A 27,975-nucleotide genomic window follows, 5' to 3' on the forward strand; every position below is an offset into this window, starting at 1 on the left:
ATGAATCGCTACAGTAGATCACAAAGAGTTAGGAAAAAGGGAATACAAAAATGCTAAACTGCATGAAATAATGCAGCTAAATAACAAACAAAGATCTTACCACAGAGCAAGTCTCTGCTCAATTTCCTTGAGAAAACCAGTGTGAAATTTGTGCAAAGGTTCGAAGTTGGAGAAAATGAGATTTTTCAGTGTTTCGGGCATGCAATCCTCTTTACTCACTGCACTCTGAAACCACTACAAAGAAAAAAGAAGCAAAATTATCGGGGGGTGGAATGCAGCAGGTATGATCATTTGCTGTCTTTATACACCTAACCCAGTAAGGACCTTATTTAGCTGGCATTAGGACTACAACCCAGGCCACCCCTGACACTCCTACACGCTGAACTGGTGGTCTTATCAACGGTCAGGCCCTGCATAGTTAAAAAAGAAACTCCCTTCCCCTTTGCCATCACCGATCAAATCGTGAAAATTATTTTCAAGCCCAAACTGGTTGGTCAATACAAACTGACTTTGCAAATGCTGTAGGTGCAAGAGAAAGAGTATTGCAATACTTGCAACACTTGCAAACGTTCCAGTAAAAACCAAAAAATATGCTCCGCATTTTCTTTTGCTGAGTTCTGTCTGAAATCCCTTTGACAGGAGTTGGTACAGTAAGCACTCAAGCCCATGTTGCTGTGTGCAGATAGAGAACATCATGCACTTTGCAAAGTGAACAAGTAGAAGGATGGTACTTTGCCCTTCCAAGACATGACGCCACTAGCAGAAAAATAGGAGGGTCGGTGCTAAACACTGTTAAGACTGCAACAAGCTCCTGCTCAGTTTTGCTCCATATTCTCTTTATTTCAGCTTAATAGACCTATGTGTGATGTAAAGCCATAGGACTAGGGGGCTTGCCAAGCTGGCACAGACTGTTATTTCAACATGATAACACTACTCCCTCCTCGCTGCCCTGAGGGCTTCCAGCTATCTATGGTTGACTTCCAGCAGTGCCTAGAAGACTATTGGGACCATAGTCTTGATTGACACTGCATCGGCTGGAGCTGACCCAGACCTGGGATAAAGAGAGACCCTTCCCAAGTCTCCTTTTCTCCAGCTTTATCTCTGCACTGAGCAGAGCTAAGGTTGAAGAACTGCACACCTACCAAGTCTCAAAATTCATGCATGACGCTCGTTCCTTCTACCTTTTCCAGTGATGCTGGCTACTTGTTCACTCTCGGTGGCCTCCTGGGCCAGACATCTGCAGGGCACAACTGATGGGCCTGATGATTAGCTTAGAGCCAGTTGTATGCCTCTTGGTGACACAGCAAATTCAAATTTGCCTACCACAAGAATAAAGGCCAGGGTGGGAAATGGGGTTTAGCTCTGAAGAGCTAAAACTTTCTGTTTCTGTAGCCACTGGGTGAAAGAGAAGATGAAAACCGCATATCTGCTGTTGAGACTGCAGCAATGACTGCTGTCCCACAGAACCTGGCCTCTTCCCTCGTTGGCCTGGCTTCCCAGAAAGCCAGGGTAAGCAGGCAGCAGACCCACAGCTATCTTGCTGCCTGTAGCAACCATGCTGCTCCAGCCTACATTGGCTATGTCTAAGCTGGCATCAGATCAACTGCATCTGCCATGTGGGCTCCTGGAACAGACGAGAAGCTGGGGAGAAGGTGTCTCTCCCTGGTTCCCAGCTCGTACCAATAGACTCTTCCCTGCATCATGTCCCCCTTACCACAACGCCCAACGCAGGAGGTGGCGATGCGCCTCAGCATTTCACACACTGGGCGACTAAAGAGCTGGGAGGTCTGGAGCTGGCAGCCCTGCTGCAATACCATGAGAGGTTTTGGATCCAGCGCGCTTTTGCAGACAATTGTTATTTAAGGCCAAATCTTCTTACGCACTCTTGGAACTTAAACAAGACTGTTGGTGTGTGTGCAAAGGCGGTACATAGTTGCCTCGGTGATTTTAACAATCACACTCTGATCAGGTGCTACAGACTAATGACTCGTTTAACAGACAGTTTCATGTACTGAAAAATCAGAATCATTCAAATAGGTACTCTACCGTATTTCATGTTAAATGGAGGGTATTTAATCCAGGAGAACACATTTATATGGCCCCCTAGGGAGCTACTTCAGTTTTAAGAGAAGTCATTGAAAACCCACAGGCATTTTTAGTAATTACAACCACAAAGTATGAGAGCAAGAAAAAATAACTGAACTGTGTCCCAAGTTCCTCAACCTGATATAGTTTTGTAGTGCATGTTACTAACCACAGCGCAAATCTCTACTTTCTGCTTTTTGTGTTATTTCCTCCCTAGAGCAGTACTCCTGTGCACTGCAGAGAATACCTACAGTGCAAAATATCAAAGTAGCATGGAACAACTAAGATGTTAAATGGAGCAGATGAAATACTACTGCTGACTAGAGGCTCACGTGTTTCATGAGTAATGCTCAAGTAAACATACCGATGTGATGACTTCAAGGTCCTTCAGGTATGTTCGTTCTGTGGTCGCTACTTCTTTAGCAATGAAGTAAGCTTTCTCAGTTGGGAATCTCTGCAAATTGCAAACACATTAGGTTTTCATCTGCTTTTATGGAGCTGCTTTCTGTAGGAAAAAACTGCAGACAGCAATCACCAAGAGAGTTACAAACTAGTGACCCTTGCTTGTGGTTACTGTGACTCATGCTTGAATGTTCCTAAGCCCTGAAAACAATCCTTCCTTGCAAGCACAAGAGAACAAGCACTTTCTATGGGTTCTTGAGAGACTTTTTTTCTGCCAAGGTGATTTCTACAGCTTTGGGGTGCTGATGTTCCTTTCAGCTTATTCCACACATCTGGAGCAGGACATATTCTGAAGTTCACAAAGAAATCCATTGCAGGCTATATAAGTATTTCAATCAAATCTGACAAATGTCACATTTAACAAAATGACAAAAATTAGTGTCTGATTATTGTAAGTTTCATTGCCAGGGTAAGTATCCACAGTAAAAATACTCTCAAAAAATATCAAATCCGTAAGATTTTCCCAGTGCAGCTGGACAACCTAACGGTGGGAGAGGGGGAGAATTTTAGGGGAAGCTACAGATTACAAATTTCAGGTAAAAAAACCCAAATCCTCCTGTGTTACCCAAGAGGCAAAAGTGGTTTTGACCTCTTAATTCTGCAGAGCTGAAGGATCCCAATTGATCTTGCTCTGTGTTGCTCAGGAAGCAAAAAAGAAGAGCAAAACATCCATAAATCTTTTGCTTCTACATTTCTTCCCTGAAGATCAGCGATGCAGAGGATACACTAGAAAGGGATGCGAGGGGAGACTGCGTGGGCATTTCCTAGTCAGTATACAACCCCATAGGAACCAACATCAGCTGGTATAAGCTATAGCAGTCACTGGCTGCTGTAACTTGGACTGGCACAGAGCATCATCAGTCTATTAACTGATTCTTGGCTTTTCTTCTGCTCAAATTTCTCTAACATATCTTGCTAACTATGCACAGTGGGAAACAAGATCTTCCTTACACATGCTCCCACTTTCCAGCAAAGCCATCTGAGTTCCTACCTTCTTTCTCCTCAGATGCTCCCAGCTCAGGAGAAAAAGCAGGCGACAGAAGGACAAGATCAACCCCCTCTCGCCCTGCAGCACAGGAGGGACGAGCCAGCAGACACCCAGAACACCATGGCTCAGACAGAATCACTTCTGTCTTCGAAAGGCAGTTTTGGATGTGATGCTCCCTTATGGCTTTGCTGCTGTGACGGGGCTGAGCCAAACGCTCCCAGCTGAATGCTGCAGGCTGTGGCTCAAAGACAGCATTTCTGCTCCCACAACCAAATTCTCCCAGTGGTGCTCCCAGCAGAGACAGACTGGAGAGCCTGGGTTGGACACTCCTGCACAGGCTCAATGCTGTTCCTTTTCCTTCTGTCACATGGAAATTCTCCCTCCAATAATACATTGGAGTTGACTGTTTTGTTACAACAAACTACCAAACTCCACTCCTTAAAAACAAGCTAGATTTACAGGAGAGACTGTCAAAACAAGCTCTTAAGGTTGCAACCAACAGGATTGACCTAGATTTATCCTACGTTAACCTTAAGGACACAGAGCTACCTATCGTCTCCCTGCTGCTTAAAGAGGAGCTGGGGCCCCTAACTCCTGCACCTCTGTTGAGGAGGATGAACCCAGAGCACTCAGCCCTCAGCTACAGCAGTTCTGTGGTTCCAGCCTGACCCACTCCAAACTGTGAGGCTGGCCTCAGGAGCACAGGGATGCTCTTGGACACACCGTGACTGAGGACAGCAGATACCAGGTAACCCAACTCAAGTTATCTGTGTGGATCTATGATGAGGAAGCTGCAGGGGGTCTAGATATGAGTCACTTTGACAAACAGCAGTAGTCACAACACAATATGGAGAAGAGAGCAAAGGCCAACGGCTTCTGTCGTACCTTTCTTTTGACCTCCTCCTCCTCGTCAGTCCTGATGCATGTTGGGTCATTCAGCAAAGGGCTGATCAAGGGAGATGACTGCTTGGCATCAGGGCTCAAGTTTGGAGATAAAGACATATTTGCCACCGATGGTCCTCCTTGGGAATTGATCGAAAGCTCTGAAAGGTGAGGGCTGCCAGTCAGAGAACCTGCTAAAACAATGGTAAAAGAGAAATCAGTTAGGACAGGCTCTCTCTAGAAAGTACCAGAAAGAGTTACAACCTGAAGCTGCAGCATGTGAAATAACACTACAAGACACAGCCATCAGGGTCCTCAAACTAGTCCAAATGGACTTGAAGCCAGAGGAACTGCATCCACTTGCATTAACCAAGGGACTGGAGCATTATTTTAGCTGATGAAACTGGCTGAAATTAATGTCTCTGTAGGGAAGGGATCAAGGCATACATGACTGACCTGCAATATTTACTGCTAAACATCGTATTAATACCAATTTTTTCACCATTGTAATCCACTCTACGGAACAGAATAAATACAACAATAAGGGAGTCACCCTAGGAGTGCCATTTTTTCTGTCAAAGTAGAACTTTTTAAGACTCAAATCAGTACTTCCTAGGGAGCTACAGGACACAAGTTGGAACAAATTTATCTAGTGGAAGTCTAGAGAAAAAGAAACTATGACTTTCTACAGCAGTGTTGCTGCTAAGACCAGTCAGATCTAACATGAAGGGAGAAAACTACTAGTTCCCCAATTTCTACACACAACACAAGTATGTATATTATACCTTGTAGGTCTTTCCATGCTCCTCTGATTGTTTGGGATGGAAATGCTAGCATTACATTTACATAAGAAAAGCAATACTTTTAATGCACAATGCACGACAACTTTAGATTATCACAGATATAAAGTCCCATTTAATTCTGGATTAAAAATATTAAAGAATTAGACAATTAATTACACTTCCATGGATTCATATACACTACATTAAATACTACTGAAATGAGCATTTTGTCTTCTGGGAGGCAGCCAGACTACTGACTGCATAAAGGAAAGTCTGCCAAAAATGCCCAGTGTTCTCCCAGTTATCCCCTCCTCCAAACCTCTGAAAATCTAAACCTGTTTTAGACGATGGATCTGTCATGTGGAAGAACATTTACAGTCTGTACCATTTTGGCATCATACATTAAAATCCAACCAAAAAAAATGTGACAAGCTCTTGATTACCACAGCTAATAGGCTGTCTAGGATTAAATGTAAAACACATACATCACCATATATAATTAAGGTCAAATACATTTTACTATCATGTGTTTATGTCCTCCCTAGATTATGATAGGTAAGTGTTCCTGTCGCTACAACACAGCTGAGATACTCCAGTAAACAGAGGCACCAATAAATATAATTAGGCCAGTAGTAAAACCTATTTATTTTCTGGAAGAACTCAAGATTTATTGCTAGAACATGAATGCTTTCCAATTCCAAACCAGTTCATGGTTATATGTCATTCCTTTGAAAAGAGAAGGAAAAAAACAATACAGTTATCAGTTTACGTAATCATGACAGTTATGTAGCCTATTATAAATCAAAGTCAAAGCAGTATTTGTCTGAAATAAAGGTCTGTATTATTACAGCTAGCAAGAAAGGATTTACCAACAGTTTCACACTAAATCAGTGTTCAGTGAAATTTGAGAAAATGCCACAGCTTGTTACACAAATGTCAATTTTATTGACACTAGCACACAACTGTATACAGTGTTTTCAAAAGAAATGGAATTTATCATTGAGAAATAGTGAAACAGATTAATAGCAAGGTTGCAAGTTTAAAAGTACTTAACTCTACATTACAAAAGACATAAGAAAAGTGGTATCACCTCAAATGTGGAAACAAAGGAATTCTGGCACTATGCCTGTCATATGACAGCAAATAAATGATTTGCAACTCTGTGAGAAGTTCACAGGTGTTATAGTCTAAAAGTTAAATAGCACCTATCTGTGATAGATAGATAGAGATATATCAACATATCTACCTACCTATTTATAATCCTAGATCTAACTGCTGATGTACTGGAATTTTTATCAGTACAACTCAAGTATTTCAAACTATAAAATGTCAAATGGACAATGAGTTAAAAAGACTTCCTAACCTATGCTTGGAAGACACAACTTGGGAAAAGTATTATGGAAAGCATCACAAAAAATTGTGCCTGGTGGCTCACAGCATTGAGTATACACCCCACTGATGAAAGACTTGCACACCAATACATCACTGACATTCTCAAAGTTATTTTGCAGCAAGTTGAAATGCTACATCCTTCTTTTTGGTATCAATGTGGACATGAGCAGTGACCAAATCCAACCACCACCACCTACAAGCAAGAGCTCAGTCAGACCCCATCCGCCAGTATGCTGAACAAGTGAAAATTAAAGCAAAGTGGCTATATTACAAAAGGGCCTCAAAATGCTGTTACGTTAGCACAGTCTGGGGCCTAATCACAACCAACACAGCCATAAAGACCAACACATTGGATGTTATTCTGGTAAAGGTGGGAAACAAACTCGTTCTGCTGTGAGAAAGTCAGTAAGTCATGAAGAAATGAAAAGGGAAGGTCTTCTCTCCCCCATCACCAATCAATCAGGACATGTGTCATGCTGATGGGTCACGGCAATGCTGCAAAGTGACTTTCTCTTTTTCACGGAGGTGAGGAACAAATAACCTGCATTAACCAAATGGTCTTTTCTCAGTGTTTCATCTGACCTCCTGCCACAGAAGAGTATATTCATACAGGCTCTACTCATCAACTACATACTGAAGAATATAAACAGAAGCAGAAGGGAGACCAATCTTATTTACAAGGTAGTGAAATTCCTCACGTTTTACCCTAAAGGATTCATTGATTGACAGGCAATTACTAGGATGTCAGTTGCCAGATATGAAGTAGTACCGCACAGCACATCGGAGGCCTAAAAGGTTTGTGTCCGGTAATATGGAATTGGCTTTGCTCGTACTTCAAGTGATTTTTATTTAGATTTAGACTTGAGCCATCTTTCAAATATAACGGAGCCAGCTATATACACACAAACCAAGAGACAAGTACAAAAGCATGTTCATCTAAGGATTGCTTGAGCACATACAAAAATTATATCCTTGGCAGAGCGAGCAGGAATTAAGCATGTGCTTCAATTCTTTTCTCGGCTTGCTATTTAAGAAGAGAAACAAACACCGGTTGATGACAGTGGCAAATAATGAGAATGCACTTTATCACAGTAGGCCAGATTAACCCATCAATGCCGAAATACCTGGAGTAGTTCTTAGTTCCACTGAGCTCCAGACATCAGGGAAAGGTGCTGCAGTAGGGCAGGTGACAGAAAAAGTACACCTTGATTGAAAGCTAACTTGAAAAAAAATCTACGAAACAACAATGGCATTTTTTACGTGGCCACAGCACATGAAACTATGGGTTATTGTCCTAGCTTTACACGTGTCTCAGATCACTCCCATCAACATACATGTTCCATGGGCTAAGTAAAATGAAGCCACTGTTTAAAATCAAATACTTAATAGCTATACCTCTGTCAAAACACACATCGCAGTTGCTTGATGCAGTTGGGTGGTGGGAATGCATGGGAGTGACGGCAGGCTGTGGGTGCCCAGCAGGAGAGAGGAAGGCTGGGCTCTGCACTTGGCTAGCCAGCCGTGATCCATCCCACCGGCAGTATCTGCTTTACTCTAGGCTCCCGCCACACACAGATGTTAACCCATAGGGGTTGGTGCTGCAGTTGGCGCCTGTGGGAGACTTGGGCTGGCTGAGCTATACTGCTTTAAAACATGCCCACTACCAGGGATAAAACAGTTCAAATCAGCACTTTTCAGGCTGATGAAGAAAGTCCCTCCCAGACGTCAATTCAAATCATAGGTGAACTGAACCGCCTGCTGCCTCTTCCTCTGTTGACTACATAGACAGCATAAGATGATCTGAAATCCCCCGTTAGAGACTTTAACATAACATGTGAGGGCTCCTCTCTTTGTGGGGAAGACAAATGGGACCCAGTGTATCCTGAAGATACTCCTCCTCTACTCCTTTTCTCCTGAAACTGCTGAGTAACAAACTCACGCCAGAAACAGTTCCCATCCCTACAGAATCATAGAATCATTTAGGTTGGAAAAGACCTTTAAGATCATCACGGCCAACCGTTAACCTAGCACTGCCAAGTCCACCACTAAACCATGTCCATAAGCACCACGTCTACCCATCTTTTAAATACCTCCAGGGATGGGGACTCAAGTGCTTCCCTGGGCAGCCTGTTCCAATGCTTGACCACCCTTTCGGTGAAGAAGTTTTTCCTAATATCTAACCTAAACCTCCCCCGGCGCAGCTTGAGGCCGTTTCCACTTGTCCTATCACTTGTTTCTAGGGAGAAGAGACCGACCCCCACCTGGCTACAACCTCCTTTCAGGTAGTTGTAGAGAGCAATAAGGTCTCCCCTCAGCCTCCTCTTCTCCAGGCTAAACAACCCCAGTTCCCTCAGCTGCTTCTCATAGGACTTGTTCTCTAGACCCTTCACCAGCTTCGTTGCCCTTCTCTGGACACGCTCCAGCACCTCGATGTCCTTCTTGTAGTGAGGGGCCCAAAACTGAACACAGTATTCAAGGTTTGGGGTCACCAGTGCCAAGTACAGGCATACACTGTGTTTTAACAGCAAGGAAGAGTACAGCAGCGTTAAGATGCTCCTGGGTATGTTCCCCCTCTGTGGAGTACCAAGAAGTGAAAATGACTCAATTATGGAAACCGAGAGGAAACACCAACCGTTACTGAAGGTGACTAAAATTCTGCTGGAAAACTTCATGTGCATCTACAGTGCTCACTCTAACTCAGCTGTTAAGGGTTATATTGTTCTCAAGGTTTATAGGTTTATTGTTAGAAATTAAAATGTGTTAAGAGCCAGAAAAACTCCTTTCTCAATACCCGGAACATTGCTGGGCTTATTCTCTCTTAGGCCTGCTCCACAGACTGCTCTGCAGTCAGGGGAAGCTTTTACTCTGCTTTAAGGGCAGATGGTAAATGAAACCCAAGCTGTTGCCCCCTTCTCCTTTGCATTACTGAGCATACCACTTATGAAGGCTCTTTAATAAGAAAGTATCTGACAGAGCTGCCGCTGCTGTGGCCACACAGTTAGGTCTAGCTTAATCTTCCATAGTCACAGTGGTTGCATACCTCTAACTTCGACCTAAAAGTTTTGGTCAGAGAAAGACACATAGTACAAAATGACATGGGGGACAGATAGCATTCAGATGAAGTGGCAGGAGTTTCCATATGCACTTCACTGATAACTGATGTACCTTAGATTGGAAAAGAGTTTAATAAGGGTGTCCATCCCTTCTCTCCCCAGCTGTGAACCAGGCACAGTCACACTGCTGAGCTAAAAAGATACGGGGTGGAGATTCTGCTCTGCTCTCCCTCAACGCAAGAACAAACCCCTACTGACTTCCATGAAAGCTTGAGGGGGACCAGTTCATCAGGCTGCACTCCTCTTCCTCATTAAACAAAACAAGCTGGAGTGCTGGATACAGTTTGTTAGAAATAAAGATCTTGAAAAGTAGTTATACATCAACCATAAATTTATGTACAAACATCCCTGAATGCAGTACCAAAGAATTTGAGGAGGAACGGGAAGGAAAAACAACTCAGGAAGAAATCCGACATCACATATAACCAATAACCCTGCCTGGCTTGAAGAGGAACATGACAGGGAGAAAGGTTCGCTTTGACTTCACAGCTTCAAAATGAGTGCCCATGGCAGGAGTGGCAGTGAGTGGCAGGGGTCTGGGAGAATGGTGCACCTTCTCAGTGAACCAATTTCCTCATCTTTAGGAAAAAGCATCAGCCAGCAAATGGACAGAACAATTAAACCAGTGACAGTTTTACAGCAAAATACCAGTTAGAATGAGTAAAAGCCTTCAGTACAGGTAAAACCAGAAATAATAATAAAAAAAAATTAATTCCATGCATACACAGTTAAATGGCTTGACATGCTTATAGTCTCATCAAGCTTGCTGTTGGTTTAGTAGCCAGCAACCTCTCCAGTTGGTAAAGGTCCATGCTTTATTGGTGTACTGCAGTATTAGACAGTGGTGAGTGTGAAATCAGACAGTAACTGCTGTTGGCCTACATCAGGGTATACTCACATCTTAAGAACAAAGAGTGAGCATTACAGCCTGGGAAGAATACGAGGTCACTGGGCATCAGTCCTTTGTCTAGCCTTGATCCTTCTAGACAGAAATAGAGCAACATATAGAAGGATTCCCTGCTGTACCCAGGGTTAGGGTTGGTTTGCTTTTGTTTGTTTGTCTTTAAACCAACATGAAACAGTGCTACAATGGAATTGAACATGTTCAGCCCCCATGTAAGCTTATGCCACAGATACTGTCCATTTCAACAAGACATCTCCCCGAGACTGCAGTGATCCTGCTTACGAGCTACAGCAGACAGACTTGATCACCACTGGGTGCAGCCTTCATTAGGAAATGAAGGGCAATCCGATTGTGCTCAATGGAGCCCAAATGCCCTGGAAAACAGACCTTCCCCCCGCCCTCCACTCTTCTGCTCCTCAACATGGTGTGGTTTCTCCACTTGAGACTCACAACCCGGTGGGGGTTTTCTCCAATTCTGAGGTGAGGAGTGCTCTATGAGACAGGATCACTGTAATGAGAGGAATTAGGTACTCCCAATACAAATAGGTATTTCTGCATTAAAAGGACATCGAGACAGTGCTCCAAACAATGCAAGGAACAGAAGATACACCATGCTTTGAGGATAGACAGAACATTGAAAAGGCTTTTCCTCCCAGAGAGGTACATGCTGACAAAACAGTGCATACAATGAAACAAAAAATGTTTCTCTTTAAACGGTATTAAACAAATGACAAAAATGAGAATGAAGTCCCCAGCATTTTCAACTTTAAAAATTAATTTTGACTACTGAGATTTATTAAAAAAATCTATGCATGTGCACACACAGAAATCAGGAAAGGGCTGGACAGGTGAAATACTGCCAAGCTTATGAACTTTTGTTAGTGGGTCCAGGTGAGTTTTTTAGCAGGAAAGGGCAAAATAAGGATTCAGCTAATCAAAGATTTTTAAGTGCCTCATGGAAAAGCAACAGGCATGAGCTCTAACATTCACTGAACTAAACAGAGAGACCAACCTCTGATCTTGCTGTAAACCATCAAAAGCAAAAACCTGTTTTCTTTTCAAAACAGAATTTGCAGCATTTTAAAGACAGCATCTAATCTAATTTTAACAAGCTTGAAAGCTCTTGAATCAGAAAGCACTGAATTTCCTTCAACTTTCCATGTTCAGTCAGTGACAGCTGTATCATTACTGGCTTTAGAGTAATTTTTATCAGTAGGAACTGTAGATTTTTATGGTTCTTGGGGGCCAAAACTTCACAAAAAATCATCAATAAAAATTACACCTTGAAACTCTCATCATTCTAGAGCAAACTAAGTATTTACCATCATGTCATGCAAATTTATGATCCTAAGGTCTTTACCCCCTTTACTGTAATACCACCACCATTATTTACACTCATCCTTGTGAAAAACATACCTGTGAATACACAGCTCAGCCAGGCACACAGGCTTGCCAGATCTCATAACATTTAAAAGAAAGTGCTCACTGCTTTTAATAACAAACAACATAAAGCAAGCTTATTCTACATGCTCTTTATAGACCACAGAATTAGAACAGAAGACAAAATACTCTAAAGAACTGCCACGTGTCACCCAAACTAGGCTTTTTATTTATATGATGCCTTTGATTTTTAAGTAAAAGTTCTGTATTTTAAAATATCAATGGCACCACACAGCCTAACCACAGGGAGGAACGCAGAAGATGCCTTTGTTCAGGATCCACATGTTGCACAAGAATTATTTCCCTTATAAATAAGTAAATAAGATATGTGCCCTTGTCTAGGTATATTTCACCAACTATGGAAATTACTGAAACAGAAGAGGAAAGATTCTGTTAATTTTAATTTCCTAGGATTTATATTTCCTTCCTTTCCAGAACCTGACAGCACGGGCAAAAATTTTTCCTAAGGTAGCTTGACTGAAATGAGAGTCTGCTGCTACCCATATTTGAGAAAAGTTACACATCAGTCTAATCTTTGGGATCTCCTGATGTGCATCAACCACTTACAATCAGAAACCTCAAAATCATCATCATCAAGTAGGAGACACCAACAAGCAGTTGGGTTTCTGACAAAGGGACTGTTCTCCTGCCACTTGTGCCTGACAGCAGCTAACAAAAGAAAGGTGTATATATTAAAAATTGTTCCAGAAGATTCAATTTCCCTCATATATTTAGGTTCTCTCTTATTTGGTATGGAAAAGAGGATCGATTCCCTAAATCGGAAAGGAAAGAGATGTGCTAACATGTACAGAAGCTGCCTTAAGAAACTACGCCATTCAGAGAAAGAAGCGTTAGTGGAAGACTAAAAGGGACTTTGGCTTCCTTCACTTTATACATGCCTGAACAGAGAACCTCTTTCCTTCACCTCGCTGTCCTTTCTAGCCAGTAACGACCACACTGCTGAATGAGGTGGATCTCCAGTGGTCCACATCCTTGTGCACAAAGGTGACACCCAACTCCTTCACACACATGTGGAAGTTGGGAAAAACTTGGATCGTTAATTTGTTTTTCATCATTAGAAGTTAAATTGCAGCAATTAAAATTTCATTCTGAAGTCACCTCTGACAGCTGTCTAATGGCTCATTATGACAAATGAGACTAGTTAAACAAACATGGTATTTGACACAATTTATAGGTCAGACATCCTTTCTTCTGTTGAAGTACTGTTCCAGAAATAGCCACAATTCACACTAATTGCATATAAATCATACTGATGAGATCTGAATCACTGGTTTTCAATATTCAAAATCAGGTCTGCTTCATCAGTTCAACTGATCAACACAATTCTTGCTCTCCAAGTACCCTAAGAAACCACTGGGGTTTTATACTCTCAAAAAAAGAGTGGAAAGCATGCTATGCCAAAGGGAACTGTAAATAAATAAGGCTAGACATTTTTAGTGTGCATAAGATATTTCCTATTCTTCTCCTTTCCTTTTTTGTCCCAACCTTGAAGCCCCCCAGAAGAAATTTCTAGTTGACTATGGAGGCTCTGCATGTGTGTGTGTTTATTGTGGGCCAGAAGACAGAATTTAAAACATCTCTGCTTCTTACTGAAGAAAAGGAGGAGCTATAAACAGGTTTTAGATCTGTCTACCCCATTTTCCATTTGACTTTTTCCAGTCACCATCAACTAATTGCACGTACAGATACAGAGACCAGAGAGGAACTTCTGGCACGAATACTACTGCCTCAGAATGAATACAGCTGCTTCAACTAATAAAAGCTGCTCCACAAACATCTGTGCAAACAGAAACCAGCCCTACAAATATTCAAGGGGGAAAAACCAGGTCCTAAAGCAATCTGGTCTAATAATACTAGCCCCATTTAGTGAACTAATTCACAAACCTTTGTTTTTTCACCCTTTGCTGGGTTCTAATGGTTAGGTTCAGCATTGCCAATGCTGCTCTGTAGAAGGCTAATTTTGCATGCCCTTTAACCTTGAAGCAAACTGGTAGATTGATTTAATTTTTCAAATTAACACGGAACTCTTCCATTATGCTCATCTGTCTACTTTGTAACTGATCTCAGCTCCATATAGCTCACATAATGTATATGCAAATACAGCAAACCTAAAAACTTTCAGTTACACGTTGACATTTTTCAGCTGCAGAAATTTCTCTTCCCGTTTTTCTTTGATATAATTTGTATTTAGTGTGCACTACAATGGTTTATGGGATGGCACGTGTTAGGCAGACCTGTGAGCTATGGGTGATTGAGACAACGGCAGCACTAGGCAAAAATCATCTCCAGAGAACACTTCTCTTGGTCATGCACAAGGAATATGTTTGCTAGGGGATATGGACTTAAACCGAAAACGGTGCAGTCTAGGCCATTCAGATATCAATTATTCAAAACTTCATACCTGCAATATCCTACATAGGTCTTAGCTTACACATCAACTTGTCACTATCCATGTTTCCTTCATCTAGCCAAATTTATTCCCAAATTTTATATCCCAGGTCACTGAGGAAAATTAGATTCTAGGAAAGGCTAATATGAAAAATAAAAACCTCCAGAAGATCCCAACACGACATAAAACGTTTGAGCTGCTGGTGAGCTAGAGAAAACTTAAAATTGTCTGATATGATTTTTTTTCATTCACTGTAGCAGATGATTGACCATTGTCAAGTACTTGGAATAGCAAAGAGAGAATCAGAGTGCCTTTTATCCATAGACCAAGTTGCAAACCACATCTGCACATTATTTTGGGACAAACCCCTAAACTGCTTTTGCAACTAGACTCCATATTCATCCAACTATGTGGACAGAGTTGGTTCAGCAGAGTGATAAGCCGTCTGGGCAGCCCAACAAGAGGCTTCCTCCACGTCCTCTGGAAGGAGAGAAGATGAGTCGCTCAGGACTACTCATCATTTGGAGCAGACATAGCTACTCGATCTTGCTGGGATTCAGCTCCCTCATTTGTAGCAACTGCCTAAGGATATGTGGGCACTTCAAGGGCATGGGATTTAAAAGTTAATCCTTGTGAATAAAAAAATTTAGAACAGTGAATCTGAAGTACCATCAGCCACACTCCAAAATCTACTGGAACTGGTGGGAGAATCAATCTTTTACTTGGTCTACAGCTACCTCTGTTAGACTTGAGATACAGGTATGCTTAGACCACTGCCGTTGACCAGGGTAGGCAGATTAATCAGTGCTTCAATGACTAATTTGAACCGACGGGCTCTTCTTCCCCTGTGTGCTTTGTGAACTAGAACGACAATAATTTCCCCATCTCGTCTCATCCACAGTCTTGCCCAAAGGTTTGTGTTCTTTCCTCCGAGGTCTTTCCGTATTTGTCTCACAGAAACAAACTCTCAGATGAATTCTGAGGGACCTGATCCTATGTGAAAACATAAATTTAAAAATGCTTTCTCACTTGTCATTCTTGGCAAGCGCCCAGATATGAACCACGTGTCTGGTGGAGGAATTTGGCCCACAGACTGTTTTTAATTAAATGCTTGTCTACTGATATTAAACTGAACTTCAGTGGCATAAGAATGCTGAAAAAATGATTCATCCTAAATGAAATTATTTCCTATGTAATTTACAAACTTTCTTTCTTCAAACTGGAAGAATTCCACATGTGTTAAAATGACAACCACTTAAACATTTACAGTTGAAAAAAAGCCAGATAATAGAAAATAGTCGGAGAGAAATCCTCGTATTTCATTTTTGAGAATAGTATTCGAAAGGAAAAAAAAAGCTGTTGAGATACTTTATTGGCAACTAAGCTAACTCCAGCTACCAGCAGGTCTGTTCTTGTAAAATTATAAATCCATTATCTTTGTAGGCATACGAGAGAAGAAATCAGGCCTGAAAACAGTATTCAAAAGGATGCAAAATAGTAAACATCACTTATAAAATTTTATATTCGCTTAAATCCAAACAACATGAAATCTATCCACTTTTCTTAAGTAGCAGAAAGGACTGCAAATCCTTTTGTTGAAAATCCATTACTTGAACTCTAATTTTACTGGCTAACAAAGCAAGTAGCTCACCTGTCCAGATTGCTATTACTTTACTGTATAATATAACTACTGGTACTTCTGCTGCACAGGCAGCAAAAAAAAAATCAAAGTGAGACTCATGCACCCACTCCCCATGCTCACGCTATCTGCTAACGCTGGCTTCAACTGCCTATATTTCATCTTAAATATTGAGAAGTTCAAGGCAATTATTTTACAGCTATTCTACATTCAAAACACAAACCACTTTCTCTTAGAATGATATACAAGCAAGCTTTTCTCTAATTATCAATCTCGCTGTTTCTAGATTCATGCTTTAAACTACAGGAACAAATGAGAGCAATCCCTGTCACCAAAATATCACAGTCTAAAGAGATGCTTTAAATCATTCCTGTTCAAAAATGAGGTATCTAACCTTTAAGAAAACCGACACACTAAATGGGATGAGCAGGTTAAAACTTATATTTACACAACGATATATTTTACTGCAAAAAAGTAAAGTATATAACAAGACATGCCTAACTACTGTAGGTATCTTTTTAAATATCCTTCACTTAGATTAAACTCTGTTAAAATGTGCATAGACCAAGGCATTAGAGAAATTAAAAAGACTTATTTCATTATTTCTGTAAAAACAATCTTGAAAATTTTATATTGTCTAGATTTAAAAAGTCCTGTAACTTGTTCATCAGTACTTATGTGGGCGGATTCATCATTGCTGCATGCATGTACTGCATGATGCAGATCACTGCAAGTGACCTGCAGTTCAGTCAATGCTGTTGTTCATCACTTAAAATTCTCAAATTCCGTTCCCTTCCCCCACAAGAAAAATATATAAAAGTTAAAATTAAGGCCAGTGTTAAAGAGCACATCTCGTCTCCCAGCTCTAATAAATGCAGGACACTTTCCCTACAGGAGACCTTTCATCTGGATTTTCTTAATCAACTCGGAGAAACTAGAATCAGACTTTATTAGTATACAGCCTTAATTCTCAATACTTTTAGCCTACGAGAAGGAAATTTACAAAGAATTACTCTCTCTGTCCTTCTGTACGTGTGCCAGAATCTCGCTACTCTATGTACCGTACAGAAGACAATCAGCCTGGACCACAGTTAGTCCCATCATTCTCTGTGTCAGGGGATGAAAAATTTATGAGGTGGCACTCAAAAAAATAGCCTACGACAGACTAATTGGATCCCGTACAGATAAAGATTTTTCATGATCAAAGCAAAAAATAAAATCAAACAGCCACCATCTCCAACCCCCCACCAAAAATCACCCACAACAGAACTTTGATGTTTCTGTGAATAATTCCACTGAAAGCATAAGGGGAAAAAATCTCTTGCAATTAATCTTTATACCACGCTGATAAAGGATAGAAAGGATTGCCTTGCAAGTAATATGCATACCACTCTTCATTAGAGCTGTTTCAATCTAAGTTTTTTTCACTTGAATTGTATCTTTCATCTTGTTTGCTTTCTTGGTCAAGAAGAGTCTGGAGTTTCAAAATCTCCATTACCAAATCAGCCTGTTGAACCCACTGAAGAAAAAGCCAATACTGTCATTGTTCCTGTATACATGCCTAATTTGTATCCTCAGTTCATCAGTTAAGATTATAAAATGGGTTATGAAGATGAGTAGACCAAACACATTCTTGCTATGAAAAGATTTTCCAGCATATTTCAAGATTTCAGTGAGTCTTGGTCTTGAATATCAAGCTGCCTGCATTTGGCCGTAAGTTTAATTTTTTTCCCCTAACTCTGTTGAGGCACTCGTAAGTTGCTCTCCTTATACAGGAGAGAAAAAAAATTGTAATAGACATACAAAAGAGCACAACGTACCTACTTAATTTCATTTTTGTTTGTTTCATCAACATAACTAGTCAAGTGTCAAAGAAGCTACAATATATACCTAAAATATGACTTCATACAAAGAACAGGTGAGTGTATAAAGTCTTACAAAGGTACCTAAATCAGTAATAATTTTCCTCTCCTCCTGTCTTTCAGAGGAGATGCATTACTGTTAAGCTTCACTGAGACTTATCCTTATAATTGTATTTCTAGCATCCCTTCCCTCTGGCTGGTCAGTACAATGATAACATTTGAAATAGCCCATGCGTGGAAATTATTACCAGCCACTCTTCACGAGCCCCAGAAGATGCAATCGCTCTAATGAGCAATCACAGTATCCGCTGGTCTCATATGCCTGGGTCCCTAGCAACTGAAGACCTGCACACCATCTTCATCACTGAGGCCAACAGACACATCCTCCTCTACCTCCTCATCAAGCTGAAGGCTTCCAAGTGAGTACTTATTTCTAGGCATGGGAGAAGAACTCAGCACAATGGGATTTCCAAACACCAGGGGGTGAGTGAAGGGGTTAATGATTTCGGAGTCGGAATCGCTCGATTCTGTCCCACTGCTTGTGGAGCCCTCCATCATCTGGATTGCGGCTGTGTGATCCATCATGCCACTGGCATGCAGCGACTGCATGACTGGGCTCTGCTTTGACTGTGCCCCCGCTGGCATACCGTTGGCCATCATTTTGCCTTCTGGAGAAGACATCTTAGCCACAAGGTCTCCTTTACAATATCTCTCTGATCTATACTCCTGCCCAGGGGTTGAGGATATCTGGCTCAGGATAAATGGATCTGTAACTGATTTATTGCAGAGATTTGGGATTTTCTGTGCACGAGGCCGTTGAGAACCTGGAGAATAACTGCCGTACCCATAGCAGCTACTGGCATGGCTATCCTCCTCCCCAGTCCTCACCCTGCAGTCATGCCCATTTTCCGAGCCATAACCCTGAGAGCCAGTTCTACTCAGGCTCATGTTAGGGCTTGACCCTTTGCTACTGGGAGGCAATGGAGTGGCCAGTGGACTACGGCTCCCTGGCCCTCTAAACATTTCATCAACCAGTGAGCTGTGCCTTGGCATCCTGGGGCTTCCCCCAGTGTAGAAGGAGAGATTAGCTGGGTTATCATCAAGGTACTCTTCAGAGAGATACTGGGAAGACTTTATAGAGGCTGAGGAATCCCTATATCTAGTTCTATTGCGATTTTCGTCTCTATAGTGAATATAGGCACCACTGGTCAAATCACCCTCATAATTGTCATTTGTTTGGGAATATGACCGGGTTATTTGTCCTCTGAGGAGATCATACTCGCTATCTACATCACTGCAGTCAATGAAAGGAATGGAGGTGCTGCTGCCATGAGCAGCCCTGGAAGCTGGACCTGTGCTTGGTTGCTGTGACTGAGGTCTGTTCTGCTGCATCCTGTCCTTAGCAGCCTCCTCTTCTTCTTCCACTGTTGACACCACTGCTCCATCCACCTTTCTGGCTTCCTTCGGGCTCTTCTTCAAGGAAGGGCTCTTGTGCTGTCCAGTGTCTTCCGCTGAAGCCTTCAATTCCTTCCCTTGCCGGCAGCTCTGCACTGCTGCAGCATCATTGTCGTCTCCATAGGCAAAGCTAGAGCTCTGGGAAGATAAAGGAGGGAAGGCAAGGGGAAGACAAAGGGGGAGGGAGGGGTGGGAGGGGAGAGGTTTGGGAGGGAAGGGAGCCAGAGGGAAAAGGCTATGTGTAATTATGCACCAGAATTTTGCACTGCATCTTGCAGCAACATAGGAGTCTCTTGAAAGTGGAAGAGGTAACCCAAGCTTCAAAATGAATTAGAAGGAAAAAAAGAGGTCTCTGATCTTAAGAACAGAAAAATACATAAACTAAGCAAGGGAAGAGAAGGCAGGTAGAATGTGGTGATACGTAAAAATGGGTATTTGGGGTGTTTCAATGCCCTAAGGCATCCATCAGCACCAACATCAACCCGTTCGCACTACTCTGAGAAGCTGGAGGGACAAAAAAGATAAATGCATAAGATGAATTTTTCACAGCCTACTTACATACACTAAAAAAGCCACGTGTGGGCTTTTGAACACCCCACACTCAATCCTTGGAGCATACCTGCCACTAATCCCTGGGCTGGCTTTTCTGCATACAGAAATATGTCGCATCTGCCCAGCAGCCATGCTCCATCTACCTGAGCTTGTCTTAGCAATATTACAATGCTAAAAGATATTTGAAAAGGGCTGCATTTATAGCAGAATTCTCTGAAGTTCTTAGATTTGCAGGAATGAGAGAGCCTGCGAATATCAAAAGGAAGCAACGCAAGGAAGGTAAAGGTGAGTGTAGCATTCTTAAATGCATTAACCTAGTAGCTTGCTCCTGCCATTTAAGCTCTACCTAATGTAAGATTAGGTGATTAAAGGTTCGCCTCCACAAATACAGATGAGCACAGGGAGACATTGGCAGGCAGAGCAACCCCAATAACCTAGTCAGGGAAATGGAGCTCCCTGACTCGGCTCCTCTGCGGGCTGTCCCAGTAGAGCCACCAGTCCATGGCCTGGGTGCGTCTGGGATGCCAGCAACTGGAGAGACCAGAGCGTGTGTAATATTGATTGGGTGGGTAGGTCAATGTGCAATTGCTACCAAACATTAAACTGGACAAGTTGGTGAGTAGGATAAGAGAGTTGGGAGCCAAGTACTGGAGGAGCCGTTAAGTCAGGCCAGACACTGGAAAGACGGTGGGGCCTGGGGGTCAATTACTGGTAATGTCTTAAGTCTGGACCAGCTATTGGAGAGATACCTTTGATGTGCATGTGTCTGTGTGTGAGGTAACTGGGAACCAGGGTACACAGCTGTCAGTTACTGGGTGGACTGGGTGTCTAAGATGAATTATTGGAGGAACCAATAGTGCGCACGTGCACGCATGTAGATCTGAGTACCAACAGCTAGAGTGGGGCTGTGAGCCTTGGGGGCTTGTATGTCCAGGTACCAGCCACCAGGAGACCTGAGGATCCAGGGGCCTGCGACTGGATAATCCGAGTGTCCAAGACCAGTTGCAGGAGTGATCCATATCACATATATGTACTTGTATTTTCCACTAATGAACTTTCATCCTTATCAGCCAAAGAGCGGGACAGGTGGCCACTGGCACTGTTTGTGCTTGTGGGAGTGCTATTTTCTGTTTGTGTTTACCTGTGTGGCTGGCTGTGTGTATATATATTGTATACGTGCATATATGCGGGTGCCTATTGTGAATACATGTTCAGCCTTATTACTAGCTGGACCTGGGAACATGCAGCTGCTGCAACCTCTCCACTATTAGGCTATTGGATTTGCAAACTCCTAATGCATAACAGCTATTAACATAAGACAAATACATTAGGTATCTACCAGAGATAATAGCTCAAAAGTCCAGGGCTGTAATTTTTCTGAGGAAATAATCCTCCTCCCTGGTTAATGTAACAAAACAGCTTGTCATGGGCAACCAAGGCCCCCCAGTGAAGGAAAAGAATTAAACTTTTCCCAGATGCAATAACCAGCTACAGCCTAGGACCCCAGCAGTAACACTGTGGATCGCAACTTTTCAGATGGTCAGACAAGCTCACTATTTATATTTGTCTGGTTGTCTGGAAGCAACTCTGCTCCACAGTGGAAATGAACCTGTTCCACTTGCAGAACCTAAAACTTATGACACCCAGGGCTCCCAGTTAAATGGAAAGTGATCAGAAAACTATGCTCCTAGAGTTTCAAAGCAGCAATCAGTGGAGGGTAATGTAACAAGAAATGTTTAAAAGGCATGATCCAGGGTTTCACCATCATCACTGACTTGTTTTGGCACCTCTGTATGCTGTTCTGAAGGCTGTGCAGTCAGACTCCTGATGGAATGAATCTTGCTGTGTTTCCTGGAAATAAAAGGAAAATCACAATAAGAAGCCATTTCAGTTTTTTCTACAAACAGGAATCAAGAGACATGCCTCCTTTAAAATAAAACCTTTGAACAGCAGCTTTCATAAAAGTTCGCTCCAAAACAGATCAGCGTTCCTCCTTTCTGTAAATTTAAATGCACTATGTATTGCAAACATACCATTGTAAGAAAAGGGAGAGACACTGAAGCAAAAATGGTGTATCCCCAGAGCATGAGTCATAAGCAATGAACTGTTGTCATGGTCTTTGTGGCATTTTGGCCATTACTTTCAGCTCACCATGAACAAGATGAGTTCAGACAGAACTGGCTCTAGCGAGTTGGAAGCCTTCCCTGGAGACCTCTCCCTTCAGGTTGGCTATACCTATTCCTGTTACTTTCAGTTTTATTCTGAGGTGAATATGTCTGTTCACATACGTTAACCACATCTCACCAAAAAGGGTGCAAATCAATATGGGAGGAAGTTACCTGTGATGGTAGGACACTCACTGATGAAAAAAAGATTGAAGACTATTGATTTTAAGTAAACTATAGGTTATGTCAACTTCTGCCAAAACATTCAGGACCAAGGGGATATTACACAAGTGATAAACTGTCAAACCAACAAAGACGGAATTTTTCACTTGGACTGGTGCCAACACCTTAGAATATAACTAACTGGAAATCACAACTTTTCTTTGATTAAAACATATTGGGATAGTTCATTTATTTCCTCTCACCTTTCAAACTGCACTTTTTTGTGCCCTCCTTCTTTAACGTAGTCAAGAACTTGCTTCTGAGTCCGACCACTGGAAGAAAACCACAGTTAAAATATCAGTCTCAGATACTGAATTTGCCACATTTAATACTATATACCAACTGGTCATCATAAACATGTATGTGGCCTGCATATGAAGTCACAGCAACCAGAAAAGTATTTGTCACTATCAGCAGAAACTCATGTAAGATCATAAGTGGACCTGGTCAGAAACATACAGATTTTTATCATTTTGCCTGTTACTTACCTCTTTTTTTGCTACAGAGCTACTTTTTGATGCCACTTCAGAACTACTTAAATTCAGTTGTGTGGCCTTTATAGGGTACTACATTACTGTGAAGTCACCACAACAGAAAGTTAAGCAAGGGTTAAGTTTTCCTCTCATGAACAAAGAACATTCCTGAATCCTTTAGAGAGTCAAATACTAGCCTTACCTGGTATCAGTAAACCCTGGAACCAAGACGAAAACCACTGCTTGTAACTGCATAGAGATAGGTTTACCACAGGGAGATGCAACGAAAATAAAAATCTCTACTCTGATACATAAGAAAGATCCCATCCTAGAAGCAGAGGATCCAGAGAGTGCCAAAAAGTTGCTAGCTAGTGTTGCTTAGGACACAGGTAGATTTTCTTATGTGAAACCAGCTGGAACCTTTATATCTGGATACTTTATATCTTACCTCCAGAAAGCTACTTTGCAACAGCTACTACAAAATGAATGTAGGCTTTTTCCCTGCTGTGTTCTTTGCACTGTTCTGGCTGGGAAGATGCAATGGAAAATATAAAGGAGCAAACTACAATGTAAAAAAGGGGAGCTGAAAATAATAGGTTTAATCCTAGATCATTATGGATGTGACTTTGAAATGCGGAAGCAGCAAAGGTGGAAAGAAGAATGCAGGTCTTACCTGAACCGAAATGATGAACCTCTAGAAAAAAGAACGGGTTTAGGCTTTGGTTTAGGTTCCTCAAAAAGCCTGAAAAAGGCATGATGCTCCACACAGATCTTCCAGAAAGACTTGCAAAAATCTCGACTGGCCATAAGGAATTCCAGGGTGTCCTGGAATGAGCTCTGAAAATTGAGATAGCATTTGCAATGTAAGCAAGCAAGCAACATAAATTATAGAGATGCATTGACAAAGCAGGCACAATGCTACAAAACCAAAAAAAACAAAAAAAAAAAGGCGTTTTTTCCCAACTCATTGGCTTTCAGGTCCTTTCCTTCCCACTTTGAGCTATTGCTCAAACTTTCTTTCATTGACAAATATGACAGAGATAAAGCAGAGGTCTTAATATTAACAAGAAGAGGTGGTTTACATGCTATAACTTAAGAATTGATGATATAGTACCAGAGTCGCAGCCAGAAGATGACTCTGTGACATTCAGTTTACATCTCCTTTGCTGGGACTGCTCAGCTGAGATCCCAAGTTGATGTGTGCAGTACCAACAGTGAACACAAGCAATTAACTAAAAAAAAAAATCTTCTTGAGGTGATAAAAATATATGTTTGATCTGTGAGTAGAAATTTACCAAATAACCTTTTGTCAACTTCATCAATTCCTGACAAGGACTTACATTCACATCAGGCCGTAGTTTGATAAGAAAACGTTTCCTCTTGAAGCTCAGCTTTCGAACCTTAGCCCAGTTGAAGGCATTGATCTTGGTGTGACCCTACAGAGAACAAAGCCAGCGGAGTTTAAGCATTCCAGATCGGAATGGAGAAATCTAAACCACTAAAAAAAACTTGTCATAAATTAATCATCTGTTCACTTCACTTGAAATTACAATATTTCTTATCATTTCTCCGATAATGCAAACCATAAGCATCTGGTGCTGTGACTGAAGGTAGGTACTTATGGCTAAACTCTTGCATATTTACAGAACTAGGTATACTGAGTTGATGTGAAAGTATCTGACCCAGTATCACTGCACAAAACAGGGTGACCCAGCTTTTGCCCAGATGATGTTATCTTGTTCTACTATGCAGAAGCTGATTTTCAGTGGTCACCTCCTAGAGGTGCTTCCTTCTCTTTCTACCAGCTACAGAGAATGCAGGGAATCCAGACACCTAACCTGGTCACTTCGCTTTGACGGGGTAGATGTCTTTCTTCTTTGTTTGTCTACAGGGCAAACAAACACCCCTTTAAACATCACTTAACTGGGGGGAAAAAACAGCAACTGAAAGCTTTGTACTGGAAGTGCAAAATACCGTGAGTATTTTGACCTTCCATAGGGAGCAAAAGAAGTAAAAGGAACCTAAATAAAGGACTTGTCTCTGAAAAGTCACAAAATACTTTTCCCCCAAAAAACGTCAACGAAAAACCAGAAACAAACCGGAACCCTGAGAGAAATTATCTTCAAAACACTACAGTTCCCAGCCACTGTATCATTAGCCCCTACTCCCCAGAAGTCTGATTCTCAATCTATGTTAGAAGGTATTGGAGGTATTATTTTAATATATTCCTTACAGTAGTTTGTTCAGTAAAGACTTCAATACAAACATGCCTACAGCACAGAAGTTTCAGAGAGCTACTACAGGACTGCTAAACGCAATTGATTTGGGCACTGTCACCAGACAGATGTAGGAGTAATGATGGTGTGATGATCTCTGCTAAGTCAACCTGCTGTTTCAGAATCACATAATTAATCTCCTTTAGAATATTCAGCAGCACTGACACGGATGTCTAAATAAATGGCAGGCTTTAAAATAAGTCTGTCTGAGTACTGCTTATGCCATTTGTGAGTGAACCTTTATTTTCCTTGAGGTCATTCTAATGAGGTCTTCATATTTCAATTTCTCTTAGTTGTAGCCAAAATAAAAAGATGAACGTAAGGCTCTTGCCCTATGAAGTGCTTGAAAGAAGCCCTAAGCCAGGCACCAATTGCTGAGCAGACTCCAGCGTGTCAGAGCCTGAATTCCTTTTCAGCATTCAGTCTTGGAGCTTGATCCAGCAAAACTTCCAAGTTTTTCTGAAAATTCAAAAAAACCTGTTTTGAAAGTTCCAAATACATTTGGACAAGAAGAGATGACTGAGTTTTAGAGCCTTGGGCCTTCAACCAGCAGCTAAATTTTTACGGAAGGACCCCAAGCTGTCTACTGGGACTCAGTGAGGTCCATGCTGTTTTGTGTGGACACATACTTTCAGCTGTGAGACAGTCTTAATGTATAAGGCCTTGCAATTCATTAATTCAGCTGATGAAAATACTGTGGGGGAGCAGGGGACAGGCCTGAACACAAAATTATTTGAGGTATGTGCATTTCTCACAACATCCTGGTGTTCTCATACCTCAAGCTATGCTTCAGTTTGGGGGTTTTACTAGGAACCCGTTTAGTTGAGCAGGGTTTTTTACATTTTTTTTTTTTTTTAAACTTAGATCTGAGAGCATTTGGGTCAGACATATTTCTGGGTTGGTTTGTTGCTGTTTTTTTTCTTTATAAAAGGACTCAAAGTACTTTATAAGGTTGGAAAGACTAGTATTTTAACTGAAGTCAAACAGTTAGAATGAATAGTCTTTTTTGACAATGGTAAAACTGGACATTTTAAAGAACAGTTTACTTATTGTTTGTAACACACAGTGAGGTAAGCAGCATTTTGGATGCTAGAGATATAAGTTCATCTGAAGTGAAAGCAGCTTACGCCAGCTGACTATCTGTACCTTCACAACTGTAAAAGCCCAATTTGTTATTTACCTAAGGGGAACTGCAGAACAAGAATTTGATAAATTTACTAATGATGCTTCACGAACATTTACTAGGCTGACTAGGGTAGGAGAGGAGAGGAAACAAATGTAAGGAAAATACTTCCGATCCTTTAGGGAAAGAAGTAAGATTCATGGATTCAGCAAAGGTAGAACAGCCAAGGCTGGTCAAGAAAATTGTAAAAACTCTGTCAAAGTAATGCTACGGAGAGCTTACATTCACTTCCTACATCCTTCTCCATGTACTCCAGTTGTCTGTTGTTTTATTTGTCCCAGCTTCACACCCATTTATTATGCACCATGCCTGCAAGACCTACCTGCTCCTATATGTAGGAGGTGTCAGCATGACCAGCTTGCAAATTGTGAGCTGTGGATCAGTTTGCATCTTGAACAGCACATTGTGGCTGCAGATGGAGTTCTACCCTGTGCCTGCAAACAAGAGTCCCTGACAGTGAAGGACCTAATGCAGCTATAAAACGTTTAAGGTCATTGTTAGAAAAAAATTGGAAGTTCCTGAATTTTCCCAACCAAATTCTTTTAGACGTGGCTGAGGTCCTGAATTCTTATCACTGTAAGAAATCTCTCTGCTTTGTAAAGTACAAAGTCATGTCCCGAGCAGCTCTAACCTGAAACACCAGAATGCCTGTGTTGGCAACAGCCAGGTTGATTTTTGTCCCTTCCCTGTCCTTGGCTGGATGCAAGCGTATTCCATACATCTCCAGCCGACGGGCAATCTCCAAAAGCTGGAAGTCAGACTCTGCTGGTGTCTGTCCCCTTGAGAAAGAAAACAGAGAAGACACACAGATTCTTCACACCTTTTAATAGAGATCAACAGATCCTCCAGAGAACAAAGAGACATTTCATCAAACAGACTGAAACCTGTCAGAGGTATAATATCTGTATGGCTTTTCTATGTCCCCAGATTTATATTAGCTAGAACAACAACTTTATCTTAGTCTAAACCAATACCAAAGAATCCACAGATTTTACAGTCTATTAGAAAATTTGGTCACTCCAATTCTGAGACACCTGATAGAGCTAGATTTTGAACCATTAACTTTAACAGAGTTCACTACCTCTCTTTGTATTTTGCATTGGAAAAACATGCTATATTCCTAAAAAAACCCCCAAACAAACCATAAAGAGAAGTGTGTAAGGATGTTGTTCACTGTAAAAGTGAATGCAATACCAAAATGAAGTAAAACAGAAGACATGAAAACATTAACATGAATGTTGGGAACCCATAAGCACTAAATTAATCATGATGAAATTATGCAAAAGTTTTGATTATTACTGCTATAGAACTCCCTACCACTCATATCTAATTCAGTGTAGCTCAAATTAAATTTGTTCAAGTCTTGAAGTGTTCTTGACAGCAAAAAAATATGCCTTATTTGTAATTCTTTTAACCATCTTCTTATTACTAGTCTTTTCTCCAGGCCTTAGGATACCAATTTGCATCATCATCTTGAATCCTATTCCCCCAAATCCCTAATTCTGCAAGCACCTTGTGCTTTTCCTAAAACTATCATTAAACCCTTTCTTCACCCATCTCTAAATACAGCATGGAAAGGTGAAAAACCAACATTCCATGTCCTTGAAATCAAAAAGACTGCTGTCAGAAGTGCCTGACTGATTAGTCATCATTTGCAATCATACCTGCATGCGCAAAATCAGCAGTGAAG

The 27,975-nt window shown here is 41.4% G+C and overlaps 1 protein-coding gene across 4 annotated transcripts in view; it reads right to left on the reverse strand.

The window, feature by feature from the left end:
* Nucleotides 1-27,975, reverse strand: part of FARP1 (FERM, ARH/RhoGEF and pleckstrin domain protein 1) — a 214,886-nt gene that overhangs the window by 29,058 nt on the left and 157,853 nt on the right. For 2 of the 4 annotated variants that reach the window (XR_015704601.1, XM_087756583.1), the window contains exons 8-16: nt 26,917-27,064; nt 24,167-24,262; nt 23,500-23,663; nt 22,557-22,625; nt 21,742-21,817; nt 19,312-19,552; nt 4,421-4,611; nt 2,450-2,539; nt 101-234 (exon numbers count right to left, since the gene is read on the reverse strand). Coding sequence is in view for 3 of the 4 variants with exons in the window: in XM_087756583.1 (XP_087612709.1) it covers nt 101-234; nt 2,450-2,539; nt 4,421-4,611; nt 19,312-19,552; nt 21,742-21,817; nt 22,557-22,625; nt 23,500-23,663; nt 24,167-24,262; nt 26,917-27,064 (1,209 nt within the window). In the remaining variant the exon portion in view is untranslated. The remainder of the gene's footprint in view (nt 1-100; nt 235-2,449; nt 2,540-4,420; nt 4,612-19,311; nt 19,553-21,741; nt 21,818-22,556; nt 22,626-23,499; nt 23,664-24,166; nt 24,263-26,916; nt 27,065-27,975) is intronic. The other 2 variants (XM_087756585.1, XM_087756584.1) reach the window with 2 other exon arrangements.

This window comes from Nipponia nippon, unplaced genomic scaffold (genome assembly GCF_047370975.1).
Source record: "Nipponia nippon isolate SJK-2023a ecotype South Korea unplaced genomic scaffold, ASM4737097v1 scaffold_2, whole genome shotgun sequence".
Lineage (NCBI taxonomy): Eukaryota > Metazoa > Chordata > Aves > Pelecaniformes > Threskiornithidae > Nipponia > Nipponia nippon.